The sequence below is a fragment of the Salmo salar genome, chromosome ssa02 (assembly GCF_905237065.1).
Source record: "Salmo salar chromosome ssa02, Ssal_v3.1, whole genome shotgun sequence".
Taxonomy (NCBI): Eukaryota; Metazoa; Chordata; class Actinopteri; order Salmoniformes; family Salmonidae; genus Salmo; species Salmo salar.
This window is the reverse complement of record NC_059443.1, coordinates 79,539,417-79,562,471: the sequence shown is the minus strand read 5'-3', so window position 1 is coordinate 79,562,471 and position 23,055 is coordinate 79,539,417. Positions and strand designations below refer to the sequence as shown.

Sequence of the window (23,055 nt, the reverse complement as noted above, 5' to 3'; positions counted from 1 at the left end):
CATCCTCCTCACTGTGCGTGGGGTCAATATAGACACACGTCCTCTTCCAGGCTGATTGTTAACATCTCCAGTTGCTTTAAACTTCTTAATTATTGCCCTGATAGTGGAAATGGACATTTTCAATCATTGAGCTATTTCTCACAGCAATTTCCTGATTTGTGCAGCTCAACAACCTTTTGTCGCACATCGTTACTGTATTCTCGGGTCTTTCCCATAGTGATGGATGACTCTGGGAACTTGGCCTGTATGTCACCTCGTATGTATACCCCAGTGAAACAGGAAGTCATGGCTTACCACTTAAGTATTCCTAATCACTCAGGTGAACTTAAAACTTAAAATATGCATGGGAATATACTTCAGTTAGATTTTACTTATAAGAATTTCTAGGGGTGCCAATAATTGTGGCACACATGTTTTGAAGAAAAATATTTCTTTCATTTACTTCACATTTATCTTTTTTAATAATTTTACTTCAATTAAAGGTTAGATTTTTTTTGAATATTTTGAATGAAAGACCAAGAGGATAAACAGCAAAGACACTCTTATTACAGCCCATTTTGCTCATATTTACCAAGGGCGCCAACACAAGTGGAGGGCACTCTACATATCTGACGTTAGAGAAGCTTCCATTGAAGAACACTCTCTAGGTTCTATTGGATAAGTAACTCTTCAATCATGTGATGGCAGGTGATGTAAAGCCATAGCAAGTTGTTTTTTTTCAATAACAATTTATAATCAATAACATCAAAGGCTGACAACACAGTCAGAATGTTACCTGGTGATATGGTGCTGCTAGTTATAGACAACACAGTCAGAATGTTACCTGGTGATATGGTGCTGCTAGTTATAGACAACACAGTCAGAATGTTACCTGGTGATATGGTGCTGCTAGTTATAGACAACACAGTCAGAATGTTACCTGGTGATATGGTGCTGCTAGTTATAGACAACACAGTCAGAATGTTACCTGGTGATATGGTGCTGCTAGTTATAGACAACACAGTCAGAACGTTACCTGGTGATATGGTGCTGATGGTTATAGACAACACAGTCAGAATGTTACCTGGTGATATGGTGCTGCTAGTTATAGACAACACAGTCACAATGTTACCTGGTGATATGGTGCTATTGGTGATAGACAACACAGTCACAATGTTACCTGGTGATATGGTGCTATTGGTGATAGACAACACAGTCCGAATGTTACCTGGTGATATGGTGCTATTGGTGATAGACAACACAGTCACAATGTTACCTGGTGATATGGTGCTATTGGTGATAGACAACACAGTCACAATGTTACCTGGTGATATGGTGCTATTGGTGATAGACAACACAGTCACAATGTTACCTGGTGATATGGTGCTGCTAGTTATAGATAACACAGTCAGAATGTTACCTGGTGATATGGTGCTGATGGTTATAGACAACACAGTCAGAATGTTACCTGGTGATATGGTGCTATTGGTGATAGACAACACAGTCAGAATGTTACCTGGTGATATGGTGCTATTGGTGATAGACAACACAGTCAGAATGTTACCTGGTGATATGGTGCTATTGGTGATAGACAACACAGTCAGAATGTTACTTAGTGATATGGTGCTGATGGTTATAGACAACACAGTCAGAATGTTACCTGGTGATATGGTGCTGATGGTTATAGACAACACAGTCAGAATGTTACCTGGTGATATTGTGCTATTGGTGATAGACAACACAGTCAGAATGTTACCTGGTGATATGGTGCTATTGGTGATAGACAACACAGTCAGAATGTTACCTGGTGATATGGTGCTGCTAGTTATAGACAACACAGTCAGAATGTTACCTGGTGATATGGTGCTGCTACTTATAGACAACACAGTCACAGTGTTACCTGGTGATATGGTGCTATTGGTGATAGACAACACAGTCAGAATGTTACCTGGTGATATGGTGCTATTGGTGATAGACAACACATTCACAATGTTACCTGGTGATATGGTGCTGCTAGTTATAGATAACACAGTCAGAATGTTACCTGGTGATATGGTGCTGATGGTTATAGACAACACAGTCAGAATGTTACCTGGTGATATGGTGCTATTGGTGATAGACAACACAGTCACAATGTTACCTGGTGATATGGTGCTATTGGTGATAGACAACACAGTCAGAATGTTACCTGGTGATATGGTGCTATTGGTGATAGACAACACAGTCAGAATGTTACTTAGTGATATGGTGCAGATGGTTATAGACAACACAGTCAGAATGTTACCTGGTGATATGGTGCTGATGGTTATAGACAACACAGTCAGAATGTTACCTGGTGATATCGTGCTATTGGTGATAGACAACACAGTCAGAATGTTACCTGGTGATATGGTGCTATTGGTGATAGACAACACAGTCAGAATGTTACCTGGTGATATGGTGCTGCTAGTTATAGACAACACAGTCAGAATGTTACCTGGTGATATGGTGCTGCTACTTATAGACAACACAGTCACAGTGTTACCTGGTGATATGGTGCTATTGGTGATAGACAACACAGTCAGAATGTTACCTGGTGATATGGTGCTGCTAGTTATAGACAACACAGTCACAATGTTACCTGGTGATATGGTGCTGCTAGTTATAGACAACACAGTCAGAATGTTACCTGGTGATATGGTGCTGCTAGTTATAGACAACACAGTCAGAATGTTACCTGGTGATATGGTGCTGCTAGTTATAGACAACACAGTCAGAATGTTACCTGGTGATATGGTGCTGCTAGTTATAGACAACACAGTCAGAATGTTACCTGGTGATATGGTGCTGCTAGTTATAGACAACACAGTCAGAATGTTACCTGGTCATATGGTGCTGCTAGTTATAGACAACACAGTCAGAACGTTACCTGGTGATATGGTGCTGATGGTTATAGACAACACAGTCAGAATGTTACCTGGTGATATGGTGCTGCTAGTTATAGACAACACAGTCAGAATGTTACCTGGTGATATGGTGCTGCTAGTTATAGACAACACAGTCAGAACGTTACCTGGTGATATGGTGCTGCTAGTTATAGACAACACAGTCACAATGTTACCTGGTGATATGGTGCAGCTAGTTATAGACAACACAGTCAGAATGTTACCTGGTGATATGGTGCTGCTAGTTATAGACAACATAGTCAGAATGTTACCTGGTGATATGGTGCTGCTAGTTATAGACAACACAGTCACAATGTTACCTGGTGATATGGTGCTGCTACTTATAGACAACACAGTCAGAATGTTACCTGGTGATATGGTGCTGCTAGTTATAGACAACATAGTCAGAATGTTACCTGGTGATATGGTGCTGCTAGTTATAGACAACAGTCAGAATGTTACCTGGTGATATGGTGCTGCTAGTTATAGACAACACAGTCACAATGTTACCTGGTGATATGGTGCTATTGGTGATAGACAACACAGTCCGAATGTTACCTGGTGATATGGTGCTATTGGTGATAGACAACACAGTCACAATGTTACCTGGTGATATGGTGCTATTGGTGATAGACAACACAGTCACAATGTTACCTGGTGATATGGTGCTATTGGTGATAGACAACACAGTCACAATGTTACCTGGTGATATGGTGCTGCTAGTTATAGATAACACAGTCAGAATGTTACCTGGTGATATGGTGCTGATGGTTATAGACAACACAGTCAGAATGTTACCTGGTGATATGGTGCTATTGGTGATAGACAACACAGTCAGAATGTTACCTGGTGATATGGTGCTATTGGTGATAGACAACACAGTCAGAATGTTACCTGGTGATATGGTGCTATTGGTGATAGACAACACAGTCAGAATGTTACTTAGTGATATGGTGCTGATGGTTATAGACAACACAGTCAGAATGTTACCTGGTGATATGGTGCTGATGGTTATAGACAACACAGTCAGAATGTTACCTGGTGATATTGTGCTATTGGTGATAGACAACACAGTCAGAATGTTACCTGGTGATATGGTGCTATTGGTGATAGACAACACAGTCAGAATGTTACCTGGTGATATGGTGCTGCTAGTTATAGACAACACAGTCAGAATGTTACCTGGTGATATGGTGCTGCTACTTATAGACAACACAGTCACAGTGTTACCTGGTGATATGGTGCTATTGGTGATAGACAACACAGTCAGAATGTTACCTGGTGATATGGTGCTATTGGTGATAGACAACACATTCACAATGTTACCTGGTGATATGGTGCTGCTAGTTATAGATAACACAGTCAGAATGTTACCTGGTGATATGGTGCTGATGGTTATAGACAACACAGTCAGAATGTTACCTGGTGATATGGTGCTATTGGTGATAGACAACACAGTCACAATGTTACCTGGTGATATGGTGCTATTGGTGATAGACAACACAGTCAGAATGTTACCTGGTGATATGGTGCTATTGGTGATAGACAACACAGTCAGAATGTTACTTAGTGATATGGTGCAGATGGTTATAGACAACACAGTCAGAATGTTACCTGGTGATATGGTGCTGATGGTTATAGACAACACAGTCAGAATGTTACCTGGTGATATGGTGCTGATGGTTATAGACAACACAGTCAGAATGTTACCTGGTGATATCGTGCTATTGGTGATAGACAACACAGTCAGAATGTTACCTGGTGATATGGTGCTGCTAGTTATAGACAACACAGTCAGAATGTTACCTGGTGATATGGTGCTGCTACTTATAGACAACACAGTCACAGTGTTACCTGGTGATATGGTGCTATTGGTGATAGACAACACAGTCAGAATGTTACCTGGTGATATGGTGCTGCTAGTTATAGACAACACAGTCACAATGTTACCTGGTGATATGGTGCTGCTAGTTATAGACAACACAGTCAGAATGTTACCTGGTGATATGGTGCTGCTAGTTATAGACAACACAGTCAGAATGTTACCTGGTGATATGGTGCTGCTAGTTATAGACAACACAGTCAGAATGTTACCTGGTGATATGGTGCTGCTAGTTATAGACAACACAGTCAGAATGTTACCTGGTGATATGGTGCTGCTAGTTATAGACAACACAGTCAGAATGTTACCTGGTCATATGGTGCTGCTAGTTATAGACAACACAGTCAGAACGTTACCTGGTGATATGGTGCTGATGGTTATAGACAACACAGTCAGAATGTTACCTGGTGATATGGTGCTGCTAGTTATAGACAACACAGTCAGAATGTTACCTGGTGATATGGTGCTGCTAGTTATAGACAACACAGTCAGAACGTTACCTGGTGATATGGTGCTGCTAGTTATAGACAACACAGTCACAATGTTACCTGGTGATATGGTGCTGCTAGTTATAGACAACACAGTCAGAATGTTACCTGGTGATATGGTGCTGCTAGTTATAGACAACATAGTCAGAATGTTACCTGGTGATATGGTGCTGCTAGTTATAGACAACACAGTCACAATGTTACCTGGTGATATGGTGCTGCTACTTATAGACAACACAGTCAGAATGTTACCTGGTGATATGGTGCTGCTAGTTATAGACAACATAGTCAGAATGTTACCTGGTGATATGGTGCTGCTAGTTATAGACAACAGTCAGAATGTTACCTGGTGATATGGTGCTGCTAGTTATAGACAACACAGTCACAATGTTACCTGGTGATATGGTGCTATTGGTGATAGACAACACAGTCAGAATGTTACCTGGTGATATGGTGCTGCTAGTTATAGACAACACAGTCAGAATGTTACCTGGTGATATGGTGCTGCTAGTTATAGACAACACAGTCAGAAAGTTACCTGGTGATATGGTGCTGCTAGTTATAGACAACACAGTCAGAATGTTACCTGGTGATATGGTGCTGCTAGTTATAGACAACACAGTCAGAACGTTACATGGTGATATGGTGCTGATGGTTATAGACAACACAGTCAGAATGTTACCTGGTGATATGGTGCTGATGGTTATAGACAACACAGTCAGAATGTTATCTGGTGATATGGTGCTGCTAGTTATAGACAACACAGTCAGAATGTTACCTGATGATATGGTGCTGCTAGTTATAGACAACACAGTCAGAATGTTACCTGGTGATATGGTGCTGCTAGTTATAGACAACACAGTCAGAAAGTTACCTGGTGATATGGTGCTGATGGTTATAGACAACATTTAGAGACAGAATACAGGCAGGGGAGTTTACACAAAGTTAACTTACCTTATATACAAATAGGTAGGTTGAACATAGAGCCGTATAACGTATGAGGCGATAACTGGTTTTACTGACGTATGTTTTGTAGTATCGCTTGATTCACATGTACGGTACACACACATCTGACCTGATGTAAATAGATTATCATTACATCTGACCTGATATAAATACATTATCATTACATCTGATCTGATATAAATACATTATCATTACATCTGACCTGATATAAATACATTATCATTACATCTGACCTGATATAAATACATTATCATTACATCTGACCTGATATAAATACATGATCATTACATCTGACCTGATATAAATACATGATCATTTCATCTGACCTGATATAAATACATTTATCATTACATCTGACCTGATATAAATACATGATCATTACATCTGACCTGATATAAATACATGATCATTACATCTGACCTGATATAAATACATTATCATTACATCTGACCTGGTATAAATACATTATCATTACATCTGACCTGGTATAAATACATTTATCATTACATCTGACCTGGTATAAATACATTTATCATTACATCTGACCTGATATAAATACATTTATCATTTCATCTGACCTGGTATAAATACATTTATCATTACATCTGACCTGGTATAAATACATTTATCATTACATCTGACCTGATATAAATACATTTATCATTTCATCTGACCTGATATAAATACATTATCATTACATCTGACCTGATATAAATACATGATCATTACATCTGACCTGATATAAATACATGATCATTACATCTGACCTGATATAAATACATATATCATTACATCTGACCTGGTATAAATACATTTATCATTACATCTGACCTGGTATAAATACATTTATCATTACATCTGACCTGATATAAATACATTTATCATTTCATCTGACCTGATATAAATACATTATCATTACATCTGACCTGATATAAATACATGATCATTACATCTGACCTGATATAAATACATGATCATTACATCTGACCTGATATAAATACATGATCATTACATCTGACCTGATATAAATACATGATCATTACATCTGACCTGATATAAATACATGATCATTACATCTGACCTGATATAAATTCATGATCATTACATCTGACCTGATATAAATACATGATCATTACATCTGACCTGATATAAATACATTTATCATTTCATTTGACCTGATATAAATACATTATCATTACATCTGACCTGATATAAATACATTATCATTACATCTGACCTGATATAAATAAATGTATCATTACATCTGACCTGGTATAAATACATGTATCATTACATCTGACCTGGTATAAATACATTTATCATTTCATCTGACCTGATATAAATACATTATCATTACATCTGACCTGATATAAATACATGATCATTACATCTGACCTGATATAAATACATGATCATTACATCTGACCTGATATAAATACATGATCATTACATCTGACCTGATATAAATACATTTATCATTACATCTGATTAACAGAGAGAATGTACAGATAGTATGACATGGGTGTTATGAAGCTCTATCCTCCTGTTGATTATGTGACTGTACTTCCTGTTTCCTGTGTCCCGCCCATCAGTTCTACTCCGCAAACTCCACCATCCCAGAAGCAAAGGTGCAGGTTCTTGGGCCGGCTTCGTGCGTTGCCACGAATGCTGACATCACCATGTGGAATATCACCAAGATCGACACACTGTCAGCTCTGATGGACTCCTCCTATGGAAACTGGGATGCTGCCATGGTAACCAGATGTATCTGTCTGTCTGTCTGGCTGTCTGTCTGTCTGTCTGGCTGGCTGTCAAATGATTAACCAATCAATCAGTCTGCCATTTACCAATCTATTCATGTCCCCCCTATAGGTGCAGGCCATCATCAGTAAGTACCTGAGGAACTCAGGAAATACTCTGGGCAGTGCAGAGCTCAACTCCATCGGTGGACCCAACCTGTGTTCACTAGACATCAGCCTCCTGAAGACCATTACACAGAGTAGCCTGAGGTAAGACAGAGAGGTGGACCCAACCTGTGTTCACTAGACATCAGCCTCCTGAAGACCATTACACAGAGTAGCCTGAGGTAAGACAGAGAGGTGGACCCAACCTGTGTTCACTAGACATCAGCCTCCTGAAGACCATTACACAGAGTAGCCTGAGGTAAGACAGAGAGGTGGACCCAACCTGTGTCCACTAGACACCAGCCTCCTGAAGACCATTACACAGAGTAGCCTGAGGTAAGACAGAGAGGAGGACCCAACCTGTGTCCACTAGACATCAGCCTCCTGAAGACCATTACACAGTAATGTAATAGTAATAACTGTTACCCTTATTACTAAGATGGGTAACACAGCTAACATTTTCCATAGGAAAACATGTAACACTTAGCCGCTATGCTAACACTAGCTTGCCAGCATCCTGAAGACCGTTACTACAGAGGAGAGCCTAAAGTAAGAGACAGAGGCTCCTCCCCTCCCCCGTTACCGTGGAAACACCACAGAGACTTTGTTTAGAACAGTCCGGGGGGGAGGGAGATGACAGCTGCATTTCAGTTCTATTGGATCATTTTTAAAGCCTTTTTATAGGAGGAGCCGCTGGTTTCAATTTGTTTTCAATGGCGGAATTTTTCAAATTGAAACTAATGACCTATTTTGTGGTTTGATTCTTTACTGAAATGTGACAGGCTGTTACAGTCTGGGCTGTTTTAGGAGATGGCTTGAGATGAATTGAGGTGCTTTTATTCAACCTTCAACTGTTTCTACTGGTCTGCCCACTTACCTATAGTGTGTTGACGTGTGTCTTATCCTGATCTACAGTATGAGGAACAATAAGACGGTTGTGTTGACGTGTGTTATCTGTTTAACCGTGTTGCAGTAAGGCCAATGCCCTGACGGTGACCAACTGCAACATAACGAAGAAGAGAACGCTGTTCATCATTGCTGAAGGAGCCTTCCAGAGCCGTAGTACTGTCTCTGCTACCTCCTACCAGCTAACACAGCCATACATAGGTACCTCTACCTCCTACCAGCTAACACAGCCATACATAGGTACCTCTACCTCCTACCAGCTAACACAGCCATACATAGGTACCTCTACCTCCTACCAGCGAACACAGCCATACATAGGTACATAACATACATACAGTTGAAGTCGGAAGTTTACATACACTTAGGTTGGAGTCATTAAAACTCGTTTTTCAACCACTCCTGTTACGTTCGTCGTAGTAAATGGACCAAGGCGCAGCGGGTCGAGTGCTCATCTTAACTTTATTTGTGAACACTTATTAAACAAAACAAGAAACGAACAAACTAACAGTCTTGCAGGCTAAATACAGCAGTGCTAAGAACAACCTCCCACAATACCCATAACAAACATACTCCTAAATATAGGACCTTCAATCAGAGGCAACGATAACCAGCTGCCTCCAATTGAAGGCCCCAATCCCAATTACCTAAACATAGATCTAAATACCCTAGAACAGACATAGAACTATACAACATAGAACTAAACCAAAAACCCCGGCATACATAAATCAAACGCCCCTCTACATAAACACACACTCAAAACCATATAAAACAAATACCCCCTGCCACGTCCTGACCAAACTATAATAACAAATAACCCCTTTACTGGTCAGGACATGACAACTCCACACATTTCTTGATGGCAAACTATAGTTATGGCAAGTCGGTTAGGGCATCTACATTTTTCCAACAATTGTTTAGACAGATTATTTCACTTATAATTCACTGTATCACAATTCCAGTGGGTCAGAAGTTTACATACACTAAGTTGACTGTGCCTTTAAACAGCATGGAAAATTCCAGAAAATTATGTCATGGCTATAGAAGCTTCTGATAGGCTAATTGACATCATTTGAGTCAATTGGAGGTGTACCTGTGGATGTATTTCAAGGCATACCTTCAAACTCAGTGCCTCTTTGCTTGACATCATGGGAAAATCAAAAGAAATCAGCCAAGACCTCAGAAAAAAAATTGTAGACCTCCACAAGTCTGGTTCATCCTTGGGAGCAATTTCCAAATGCCTGAAGGTACCACGTTCATCTGTACAAACAATAGTACGCAAGTATAAACGCCATGGGACCTCGCAGCCGTCATACCGCTCAGGAAGGACACGCGTTCTGTCTCCTAGAGGTGAATGTGCTTTGGTGCGAAAAATTCAAATCAATCCCAGAACAACAGCAAAGGACCTTGTGAAGATGCTGGAGGAAACAGGTACAAAAGTATCTATATCCACAGTAAAACGAGTCCTATATCAACATAACCTGAAAGGCCGCTCAAAAACCACCATAAAAAAGCCAGACTACGGTTTGCAACTGCATATGGGGGAAAATATCATACTTTTTGGAGAAATGTCCTCTGGTCTGATGAAACAAAAATAGAACTGTTTGGCCATAATGACCATCATTATGTTTGGAGGAAAAAGGGGGAGGCTTGCAAGCCGAAGAACACCAACCCAACCATTGAAGCACGGCGGTGGCAGCTTCATGTTGTGGTGGTGATTTGCTGCAGGAGAGACTGGTGCACTTCACAAAATAGATGGCATCATGAGGCGGGAAAATTATGTGGATAAATTGAAGCAACATCTCAAGACATTAGTCAGGAAGTTAAAGCTTGCTCGCAAATGGGTCTTCCAAATGGACAATGACTCCAAGCATACTTCCAAAGTTGTGGCAAAATGGCTTAAGGACAACAAAGTCAAGGTATTGGAGTGGCCATCACAAAGCCCTGACCTCAACCCTATAGAAGATTTGTGGGCAGAACTGAAAAAGCATGTGCGATCAAGGAGGCCTACAAACCTGACTCGGTTACACCAGTTCTGTCAGGAGGAATGGGCCAAAATTCACCCAACTTATTGTGGGAAGCTTGTGGAAGGCTACCTGAAGCGTTTGACCCAAGTTAAACAATTTCAAGGCAATGCTACCAAATACTAATTGAGTGTATGTAAACTTCTGACCCACTGGCAATGTGATGAAAGAAATAAAAGCTGAAATAAATAATTCTCTCTACTATTATTCTGACATTTCACATTCTTAAAAAAAAGTGGTGATCCTAACTGACCTAAGACAGGGAATTTTTACTAGGATTACATGTTAGGAATTGTGAAAAACTGAGTTTAAATGTATTTGGTTAAGGTCTATGTAAACCTCCATCTTCAACTGTACATACATGCATTCCTCTACTACCCTACTAGCTAACACTGCCATACATACATACATACATACATACATACATACATACATACATACATACATACATACATACATACATACATACATACATACATACATACATACCTCTACTATCCCACCAACTAACACAGCCATAATTAAGTACGGCTCTGTCTCTCTTTCTCTGATTCCCTCCATCCATATCGCTGTCTTTCCCTTTCTTCTGTCTGACCACTAGGTGGTGCTGACTCAGACTACTCTCTGTCTGTCCACTAGGTGGTGCTGACTCAGCCTACTCTCTGTCTGTCCACTAGGTGGTGCTGACTCAGCCTACTCTCTGTCTGTCCACTAGGTGGTGCTGACTCAGCCTACTCTCTGTCTGTCCACTAGGTGGTGCTGACTCAGCCTACTCTCTGTCTGTCCACTAGGTGGTGCTGACTCAGCCTACTCTCTGTCTGTCCACTAGGTGGTGCTGACTCAGCCTACTCTCTGTCTGTCCACTAGGTGGTGCTGACTCAGCCTACTCTCTGTCTGTCCACTAGGTGGTGCTGACTCGGCCTACTCTGTCTGTCCACTAGGTGGTGCTGACTCAGCCTACTCTCTGTCTGTCCACTAGGTGGTGCTGACTCAGCCTACGTTCAGCGTCTGTCCACCTCTAACATCAATATGGACATGGACACTTTCATCAGCCTGGACCCTACTGTTATACAGGTGTGTATGTGTGTGTTTCTACATCTGTCTGTCTGTCTGTTTGTGTGTGTGTGTCTGTGTGCATTTCTACATCTGTGTGTCTGTCTATCTGTCTGTCTGTTTGTGTGTGTCTTTGTGCGTTTCTACATCTGTGTGTGTGTGTGTGTGTGTGTGTGTGTGTGTGTGTGTGTGTGTGTGTGTGTGTGTGTGTGTGTGTGTGTGTGTGTGTGTGTGTGTGTGTGTGTGTGTGTGTGTTTCTACAACTGTATCTAGTTATCCCCCTAACCCCTCCTCCATCAGACTCTGGGTGTGAGCCAGGTCAAAGGTCTGCTGGGTTCTAACCTGCCAGAGCTGAAGAGCTATGAGAACCAGAGCGTGGTCCAGACCTGGATCAGCACCCGTTTCCAGGCCGACCTGGACTCCCTGGGGCTGGATCTTAAGGGGGGCAAGGCTGACCCCACCACGGTTGGTGTGGGGACCATCATACTTCCTAGTACCAGTGCAGGGGTAGCTGGAGGAGCTGGGCCAGTCACCACCGTGGCTGGAGGAGCTGGGCCAGTCACCACCGTGGCTGGAGGAGCTGGGCCAGTCACCACCGTAGCTGGAGGAGCTGGGTCAGTCACCACCGTAGCTGGAGGAGCTGGGCCAGTCACCACCGTAGCTGGAGGAGCTGGGCCAGTCACCACCGTGGCTGGAGGAGCTGGGTCAGTCACCACTGTGGCTGGAGGAGCTGGGCCAGTCACCACTGTGGCTGGAGGAGCTGGGCCAGTCACCACTGTGGCTGGAGGAGCTGGGCCAGTCACCACTGTGGCTGGAGGAGCTGGGCCAGTCACCACTGTGGCTGGAGGAGCTGGGCCAGTCACCACTGTGGCTGGAGGAGCTGGGTCAGTCACCACCGTAGCTGGAGGAGCTGGGTCAGTCACCACCGTAGCTGGAGGAGCTGGGTCAGTCACCACCGTAGCTGGAGGAGCTGGGTCAGTCACCACCGTAGCTGGAGGAGCTGCTACTACAGGTAAAACATGACCGTTCCTTTTTATCTATGAAAGATCAGCCGGTTCTCTTTCATTTCTCTGTGATAGTTTGATTATTAATCGTTTATAATGCGCTGTATATGATTAGAGGTTCGGTGAACAAAGTTATAATGTATTGTTTCAATCAATCAATCAAATTTATTTATGAAGCCCTTCTTACATCAGCTGATATCTCAAAGTGCTGTACAGAAACCCAGCCTAAAACCCCAAACAGCAAGCAATGCAGGTGTAGAAGCACGGTGGCTAGGAAAAACTCCCTAGAAAGGCCAGAACCTAGGAAGAAACCTACAGAGGAACCAGGCTATGAGGGGTGGCCAGTCCTCTTCTGGCTGTGCCGGGTGGAGATTATAACAGAACATGGCCAAGATGTTAAAATGTTCATAGATGACCAGCAGGGTCAAATAATAATAATCACAGTGGTTGTCGAGGGTGCAACAAGTCAGCACCTCAGGAGTAAATGTCCGTTGGCTTTTCATAGCCGATCATTCAGAGTTCGAGACAGCAGGTGCGGTAGAGAGAGAGAGTCCAAAACAGCACGTCCGGTGAACAGGTCAGGGTTCCATAGCCACAGGCAGAACAGTTGAAACTGGAGCAGCAGCACGGCCAGGTGGACTGGGGACAGCAAGGAGTCCTCAGGCCAGGTAGTCCTGAGGCATGGTCCTAGGGCTTAGGTCCTCCGAGAGAGAGATGTTTATGATTAGAGGTTCAGTGAACAGAGTTATAATGTATGTTTCTGTGTTTCTGTGTAGCAAGCGGCGGAGCGATCAACAGACCAACGTTCGGCCTCCACCTTCTCCTCACCACTCTGGCCATCGCTGTCCTGTACATTCTACACTGATTTCAGAGTGAGAGAGTTAACTGACTCCATAGCATCAAGTCGCATTCGGCTCAGACAGGGAAAAACATAATGTAAAGTTCTCAAACAGGAAACAAAAATATATACATTTAGAGTCAGGTAGTGCCTTAGATATTGTAAATATCACTGAATAAAAGGATATATTGGATCTATCAAAAGACTGTAAAACAATCTAGCACTTTAGTCACGTCAATGTTTCTGCTTTGACAAGGTCTTCACACCATTTTATTTAAGTGTATTCACTTTGTATGTTGTATGTGCTGTCTTGGTTGGAATGAACTATTTTCTGTCTTGGTGGCTGGAATGAAGTCTGTTCTGTCTTGGTTGCTGGAACGTTGTTTAAAGAAGTATTTTTATGGCTCTATTCAGTCTGTATATAGCTGAAATGTAAAGGTCATTTCCTATTAAGCCAACATCTGCAGCATTTACCGTGAATGCAGTCTACGCTACGGGAACATTGCCTTTAAATTTCAATCATGCTGTAACGCTGAACTTCCACGATGTGGATTGAATAGAGCCCTTTGTCTTTGCCTTCCGGTGAAAATATGAAGGTATTTCATTAGATGACAAAGAAGTATTGTGTTGGTGATGTCGTCTTTCTGGGAGAGCCATTGAGAGCCATCAGGGTTAGTATCTCCATACAGTACGCCAACACTTATCTACCGAGCCAAAACGCTGTTCATGTCATGACAACCAATTCCTCTAGTGTAGAATGATTCTGTCATTAGAATGTCACTGTGCTTCTGTTCATGTCAGCTCAAACTGCTGTCTGTCTTCTCAATGCTGCCATTTGATGATACTAAATAGCAGTTGAACGTATGATTTAATTAATAAAAATATATATTATTGCACAATCCCCCCCCAAAAAATTATATTTTATTCATAAAGAAATAAACAGCCTATGAACTAACAACAAAATATTTCAGTGGTTGTGAAATTATTGTAATTTTCAGGGCTCAGTTTATTCCTAACAAACCAGTACAGTACTCAATCAGAAAGACTCACAGTGCTGCATGAGACAATTATAGTAATATAACTTACAGATCATACAACAACCATCAAACCGTGAATATTCACATTCTATGTTTTCTATGGCACAAATATTTTACCGTTGCCAAGGCAGCGGTTAACTGCATAGCAAGGGACAGGGCAGGATGGGATGGAACACTGTCAATGACAACATTCTGTGACAGTTAAATTGTTATATTGAATTAAACTAATTTGTTTTTCAAACACAAAAACTGCTGTGCAGTTCTACTGGGTGGAAGCTGAGAGAAACAGATTGTTTTGGAAGAACAACAACTTGTCTCAGAAGACAAGACACAATGTTGTAGCTAGCTTCCCAAAAGACACGGGAGACTCCTGCAGGTTATGCGCTTATAAACCCCCAGGATGGTCTTGCAGGAGGGACACGTGTGCTTGGCGTCTTTGAGCCTGTCGAAACAGAAAGGGATGAGACAGCAACCCAGAACAAACCTGAGGAGAAGGAGAAGAAACAACAATGGTCAAACATTGTATGGAGATGCATCTTAAGGCCTAAAAGGGATTTCTCTTAATCACAATCAACTTTTACCAGTTAAATGTAGACACAAATAAAATACATTTTGTATAAAAATGTTTCCAAATATCTCATTAAATACAGTATATGCATATATACACAAATGCATTTCAACCTGGACACTGGATGAAGTCAGCCTGAATATTTTGGTGTCATTTTGTTAAGACCCTCCAGGACCGGACTTGACCAGAGCAGATTGTGGACAAATACTGTTTTCATCTTTCTATCTGTAAAATACTAAAGTCATAGGTAAAATGCATTTTTGGTGCATTTTTCCAAAGAAAATGTTATCTAGAATCAATGATTCCCTCTGGGCAAGTCTGGAGAATACATCTAAGCATAACCTCACAACATGTGGTGAACGTAGATGATTCTGAAGCTGAGAGAAATTAGTTGGTTTGTTGGAAGAGTCTGACTTTCAGGAAATGGCAGTTAAAAGACAAGTACGCTGAAATTAGACTACCAAAGCCTAATTAGACCCAGTCACAATCTCATCAAAGTAAGTTACGAAATATAGTCCAGTTTGTAACATTCTTTATGAAATGGGCTTTTAAATTATGTGTAATTTAATGTAGTGAGCTTTGACATTTTTGGCGGTAGTATGATAAACAAATACATACATTTTCATCAAGTTTGACATTTGTATGTTTATTTGGTGAAAATACTAATATTAATGGATCAAAATACCAACAAATCTGAGAATTGATAGATGGATGCAAGTCATTTCAGCCTGTGGTGCCTGACCATAACCCGCTGACTAACAGTAGGATAGGCTTTCACCACACACACACACACACACACACACACACACTTGTACGTACCCACAGAAGAAGAGTCCTCCACAGAAGAGCTAGGTGAGGACACCAGAGAAGAAGTCAACCTTAGTGACCATGGTCTGGTGACAGTTAGGACAGATCATCTGGACAGGACTGTCCCCAAATGCACCGATGGCCACTGGGGGAGGGGGGAGTAGACAAAGTATTAGTTCATTCTCTAATGCATTCATTTGTTAATTCATTCATTCCTACAGTACCTCACAGCATGGCTTCATTCATCTATCAATTCATTCACTCATTCATTCATTCATTCATTCATTATTTACTTTCTTCCAACTCTCTGTCCACTGAAAACACATGGCTGTTTAACTTCCTTTATAGTTAACAAGAGTTTCACTCAACCCAAAGTACAGTAGGACATACCAACAGGCACCTGGACGTTGGCCATCCTCCCTGAGAGGAAAAAGAGTTGGGTGCTAACAAAGAATACACAGAAAGACATACAATATCCTAATGGAACACTCAACAAATGCTGATAGCCATAGAGAAAACATTCAAACTACAAATAAAAGTCTTATTTTTGATAAGCTTAAATTTTTCATCATTACTTTTCCAATAACAGAGTTTCTTATAAAGTACTTACAGATCCGCTGTAAGGGAGAGTCTTACTGCTCTGCTGGTCCAAAAGGAGTCTGTTACTCAGACTTTTCTTCTACTCAGTAAAACAGGAGGGTGAACAGAGTCAGTAGCTGGACCCGCCCATCCTACCAAACAGCCTATAGTGCTAACTACTGTCCTGTCTTTGGCATCATTAGACTGAAGACTCATTTGTAGTTTATCAAATCAATTCTCTGTAATTATTATTACGTGATTAACTAATCAGGTAGATGTAATTAACTAGGAAGTCGGGGCACCAAGGAAAATATTCAGATTACAAATTTTCCTAATATAACTTTCAGATATTTTAATATCTGATCAATTAGTCTTCTAATTAATGAATTATTCTTTACCTCACGTTAGTCTCATTCCAAACGTAGTAAATTGTTGGTTATCTGCACGTACCCAGTCTTCACTATGAATCATCCATACATCAATTGTCTTAAATCATTTATTTACTAATTAAATAAATCACAGAAATGCATAAACAAACAGTAGATATAGTTACAAGGAAATGATAGCGGATGTGCCCTAGTGGGCTAAACCAGCATGGCGGCTTGGTGGACAAAAGGGAAGTGGGTGTCGACTGAGATCAGACACCACAAAGTTGGTAATTATAACAATTGAAATGCAAATCCTTTGCACATGAACGCTCACTCATTCGGGAATAATTGCATTCAATATATGTATATATATATATATATATATATATATATATATATATATATATATATATTTACGCTCAGTGTGTCGTCCTGATCTCTGTTGGAAAGTTTGTTTCTGTTGGAGAGTTTGTCCGCCCTCTCTCTCTGCCGTGGTTAGAATGGATAGTTCAGAGTAACATTCAGCAATGTCGTTATAGAGTAGATGTTTCGGCGGTTGTCGGTCTTCGCGTTCAACGATACCGAATTCCTAGCTGCAGACTAGTAATTAGTATCAAAGATTTGTTCTTATTCTGTCGGTTTGATAGTCTAAGAGTTTAACCACGTGGTAGGGTTAAGAATTCAGCAAGATAAATGCATGGTCTCTACTCAAACCTTAGCCCTCTGTGATGAGGTACTGGTCTCTACTCAAACCTTAGCCCTCTGTGATGAGGTACTGGTCTCTACTCAAACCTTAGCCCTCTGTGATGAGGTACTGGTCTCTACTCAAACCTTAGCCCTCTGTGATGAGGTACTGGTCTCTACTCAAACCTTAGCCCTCTGTGATGAGGTACTGGTCTCTACTCAAACCTTAGCCCTCTGTGATGAGGTACTGGTCTCTACTCAAACCTTAGCCCTCTGTGATGAGGTACTGGTCTCTACTCAAACCTTAGCCCTCTGTGATGAGGTACTGGTCTCTACTCAAACCTTAGCCCTCTGTGATGAGGTACTGGTCTCTACTCAAACCTTAGCCCTCTCGTAATTGAGGTAAGCTTGGTCTGAAGATAGAAAACCCAAGGTGGGGTTATATTCGGAGCAGCAGAAAGGGACGGTCCCATGACGCCAGCTCAATGTCTGCACTCATGGGCGGGCCTCTGATTTAGTTAAACTCCAAAGGGAATTGGAGTTTCCTTCATTAAAGAGTCTAAAATCACATTACATAATTTCAGAAAGTGTTTCATCTTTACTCATTCATTTTATACAATAATTAGATGAAAGCCTCACAACTGAGACTCTTGTATAAACAGGATTATGGTAATGTGGCTGTATTGTCTCTCATGAGTTTCACAAAATTGTACCAAACGGACCAGTTCATAGCTGGCTACGTCACCGACCTTTTAAACATTCTCCAGAACATGAATATTGTTCGGTTCTCAAGTTCTGAGAGGTGGAAGAAATTCCTTTGTTCTCTCTGTGAAAACTCACTCTCTCTTATACTCTGGCCAGGAATTTATGACCTGCCTAACAGAGCCTGGTGTAGGGAGTATAGAGAGAGGGGGGATGGTGCTCGCTGTACCCAAAGAGGGCAACGTCATGACACTACTGCACCCTGCCCTTGTCTCCCACCAAACCGCCTATACTGCTAACTACTGTACCCTGCCCTTGTCTCCCACCAAACCGCCTATACTGCTAACTACTGTACCCTGCCCTTGTCTGTGTCTTGCACTAACTGTTAAGACTCTTCACATTGGCTGCTTCTACTATACAGAAACCCAGCCTAAAACCATAAACAGAAAGCAATGCAGATGTAGAAGCACGGTGGATAGGAAAAACTCCCTAGAAAGGCAGGAACCTAGGAAATTGGATAGTATTTTTTGTATTTTTTATCCACTTTAGAATAAGGCTGTAACTTAACAAAATGTGGAAAAAGTCGATGGGTCTGAATACTTTCCAAATGCACTACATATCTACCTCAATGACCTCATACCCCTGCACATGGACGCAGTACTGGTACCCTGTCTATATAGCCAAGATATTACCTCGTATCCCTGCACATTGACTCGGTACTGGTACCCTGTGTATATAGCCAAGTTATTACCTCGTACCCCTGCACATTGACTCGGTACTGGTACCCTGTCTATATAGCCAAGTTATTACCTCGTACCCCTGCACATTGACTCAGTACTGGTACCCCGTCTATATAGCCAAGTTATTACCTCGTATCCCTGCACAACCACTCAGTACCCTGTCTATATAGCCAAGTTATTACCTCATACCCCTGCACATTGACTCAGTACTGGTACCCTGTCTATATAGCCAAGTTATTACCTCGTACCCCTACACATTGACTCAGTACTGGTACTCCGTCTATATAGCCAAGTTATTACCTCGTACCCCTGCACATTGACTCAGTACTGGTACCCTGTCTATATAGCCAAGTTATTACCTCGTACCCCTACACATTGACTCAGTACTGTTACCCTGTCTATATAGCCAAGTTATTACCTCGTACCCCTGCACATTGACTCAGTACTGTTACCCCGTCTATATAGCCAAGTTATTACCTCGTACCCCTGCACATTGACTCAGTACTGTTACCCCGTCTATATAGCCAAGTTATTACCTCGTACCCCTACACATTGACTCAGTACTGTTACCCCGTCTATATAGCCAAGTTATTACCTCGTACCCCTGCACATTGACTCAGTACTGGTACCCCGTCTATATAGCCAAGTTATTACCTCGTACCCCTACACATTGACTCAGTACTGTTACCCTGTCTATATAGCCAAGTTATTACCTCGTACCCCTGCACATTGACTCAGTACTGTTACCCCGTCTATATAGCCAAGTTATTACCTCGTACCCCTGCACATTGACTCAGTACTGGTACCCCGTCTATATAGCCAAGTTATCGTTACTCAGTGTGTATATAGCCAAGTTATCGTTACCCGGTGTGTATAGAGCCAAGTTATCGTTACTCGGTGTGTATATAGCCAAGTTATAGTTACTCATTGTGTATATAGCCAAGTTATCGTTACTCAGTGTGTATAGAGCCAAGTTATCGTTACTCATTGTGTACATAGCCAAGTTATCGTTACTCAGTGTGTACAGAGCCAAGTTATCGTTACTCAGTGTGTATAGAGCCAAGTTATCGTTACTCAGTGTGTATAGAGCCAAGTTATCGTTACTCAGTGTGTATATAGCCAAGTTATCGTTACTCAGTGTGTATATAGCCAAGTTATCGTTACTCAGTGTGTATATAGCCAAGTTATCGTTACTCAGTGTGTATAGAGCCAAGTTATCGTTACTCAGTGTGTATAGAGCCAAGTTATCGTTACTCAGTGTGTATAGAGCCAAGTTATCGTTACTCAGTGTGTATAGAGCCAAGTTATCGTTACTCAGTGTGTATAGAGCCAAGTTATCGTTACTCAGTGTGTATAGAGCCAAGTTATCGTTACTCAGTGTGTATAGAGCCAAGTTATCGTTACTCAGTGTGTATATATTATTAGTGATATTCTTCTTCCATTATTTCTCTATGTTGGTTCTCTCTGCATTGTTGGGAAGGGCCTGTAAGCATTTCACTGTTAATCTACACCTGTTGTTTAAGAAGCATGTGACAAATAACATTAGATTTGATCTAAAATAACACCCTATTCCCTCTATAGTCCACTACTTTAGACCAGAGCCTTATGGCACCATATTCCCTCTATAGTCCACTACTTTAGACCAGAGCCTTATGGCACCATATTCCCTCTATAGTCCACTACTTTAGACCAGAGCCTTATGGCACCCTATTCCCTCTATAGTCCACTACTATAGACCAGAGCCTTATGGCACCCTATTCCCTCTATAGTCCACTACTATAGACCACAGCCTTAATGCACCCTATTCCCTCTATAGTCCACTACTATAGACCAGGTCCCTTAGGATGCCATTTCAGACGCAGCCTGTCTGTCCCATCCACCAGCTGAGAATCATCCCACCTCACAATCAGCCAGGTATGTCTGTCCCTACCACCACCCACCAGCTTAGAATCATTCCACCTCACAATCAGCCAGGTATGTCTGTCCCTACCACCACCCACCAGCTTAGAATCATTCCACCTCACAATCAGCCAGGTATGTCTGTCCCATCCACCACCCACCAGCTGAGAATCACCATACCTCACAATCAGCCAGGTATGTCTGTCCCATCCACCACCCACCAGCTGAGAATCACCACACCTCACAATCAGCCAGGTATGTGTGGATCAGCCCGTAGTGTCCATGCATCATTGGAATAGTTACTGCTTCAGTATGGATGGAGTTGAAGGGGACAAACAGCAGCCTATTCCTTATTTTGTCGTTTTTCCACTTTGATTGAACAACGGGCTGAAAAGGGGAGCAGTGAACCGTTGGATGTTTATCTCAGTGTTACAGATGACGAGAGAGAATAGCTAACGGAGTGAAGAACTGAAACCAGGCCGTCTTCTCTGAGATGAGCTGAAATGAGGAGCACGTGTTCTCAGGGTGCAGGACTAGGTTACGCTGATAACGCTCAGGCCCACCCAACACACACACACACACACACACGCGCCAGGTCATTAGAATCTGGCCACCTCTCAGGAAGTCATGTGCCCAATCATCTAATGAAACAGTATCCTTCCTCAGCATATTTTATGCGCCAATGATTGTACGTATGTACGTATGCATGTATGTAGTGTCACTGGCAAACTGATTTTAGACATGTGGCGCCCTCTACTGTCCATATTGACAAGGTTCTACTCAGATACAAGGGATTCTTTAAGCAGACAATATGCAGTAAAATCATTTACATACTGAAGAAGGTTGGAGCGAAGTAAGAAGGTGCTCAACCAATGTCAGATGAGATGCAACCAGCAATCCTATTGGCTGTCGAGATGCAACCAGCAATCCTATTGGCCGTCGGGTGAAGGCCAATGCATCTCCATTCTAACTGTGAGAGTCGTAAGAAAACGAATAGTTCACAACGCGGTTGATTAAATTAAAACATTTTAATTAGTACAAATCTGTGCAATATTTCACATGTAAAACAGCTGCATCTTCTTTATACCTGAATTAACGTTACATAGAAAGACGTATTTCTAGCGATTCTTGTAAAAATAGATGAATTTAACAAAAGAAACAAAAAAAAGACACATTCTCTATGGAGAATCACTTGGTGCTCCCTGGAAAATAAAAAACGACCAAAAACCAAGGAGAAGGCTTCAGAAGACAGCTACTCACTACTAAACTCACCTGGGGTTATGCCCCAAATGGAACCCTATTAGCTAGACTAGCACTACATAGGGAATAGGGTGCCATTTGGGACATATTTCTAGTGTTCATCGGCCCATTGGGCTTATTCCATTTCTTTTAGTTCCATGTCAGCGACTGCCCATTTGACATGTATTTGTGTCCCTCTGCGACGGGGCCTGGTCGCTTCTCTCTGACCTCACTGGGTAGAACCTTCTCCCAGACCACTAGCCCTTATGGATTCTAGAGTTCGCATTATGATTGGACATTCTAGAGTGTTCCACACATTCTAAGTCCGGAGCTTAGAGACGTCATCAACAACACATTTTACAGCTATTTTGTTCCTCTGCACTCTCTGTAGTATCATCTCCTTTCTTTCCCTTCCCGTCTCCCTCCCCCCCCCCCTCTCTCTGTCTGGTCCCCAAGGACATCCTATG

General features: G+C 41.8%; 1 protein-coding gene and 1 long non-coding RNA gene across 7 annotated transcripts in view; one reads left to right on the top strand and one right to left on the bottom strand.

Annotated features, from left to right (window-relative positions):
* Positions 1-14,931, top strand: part of LOC106585215 (uncharacterized) — an 84,683-nt gene extending 69,752 nt beyond the window's left edge. For 4 of the 6 annotated variants that reach the window (XM_045710825.1, XM_045710830.1, XM_045710804.1 and 1 more), the window contains 6 exons: positions 7,832-7,993; positions 8,112-8,248; positions 9,117-9,250; positions 12,050-12,144; positions 12,424-13,135; positions 13,904-14,931. In XM_045710825.1, coding sequence (XP_045566781.1) covers positions 7,832-7,993; positions 8,112-8,248; positions 9,117-9,250; positions 12,050-12,144; positions 12,424-13,135; positions 13,904-13,992 — 1,329 coding nt within the window. In that variant the 3' untranslated portion in view covers positions 13,993-14,931. The remainder of the gene's footprint in view (positions 1-7,831; positions 7,994-8,111; positions 8,249-9,116; positions 9,251-12,049; positions 12,145-12,423; positions 13,136-13,903) is intronic. The other 2 variants (XM_045710815.1, XM_045710810.1) reach the window with 2 other exon arrangements.
* A 22-nt stretch (positions 14,932-14,953) lies between these two features.
* Positions 14,954-17,090, bottom strand: LOC106585236 (uncharacterized). The gene is made up of 4 exons (XR_001323926.2): positions 16,988-17,090; positions 16,768-16,797; positions 16,390-16,522; positions 14,954-15,486 (listed from the first exon to the last, which is right to left on the bottom strand). It is a non-coding gene; the product is annotated as an uncharacterized lncRNA (long non-coding RNA).
* Positions 17,091-23,055: the final 5,965 nt, after the last annotated feature.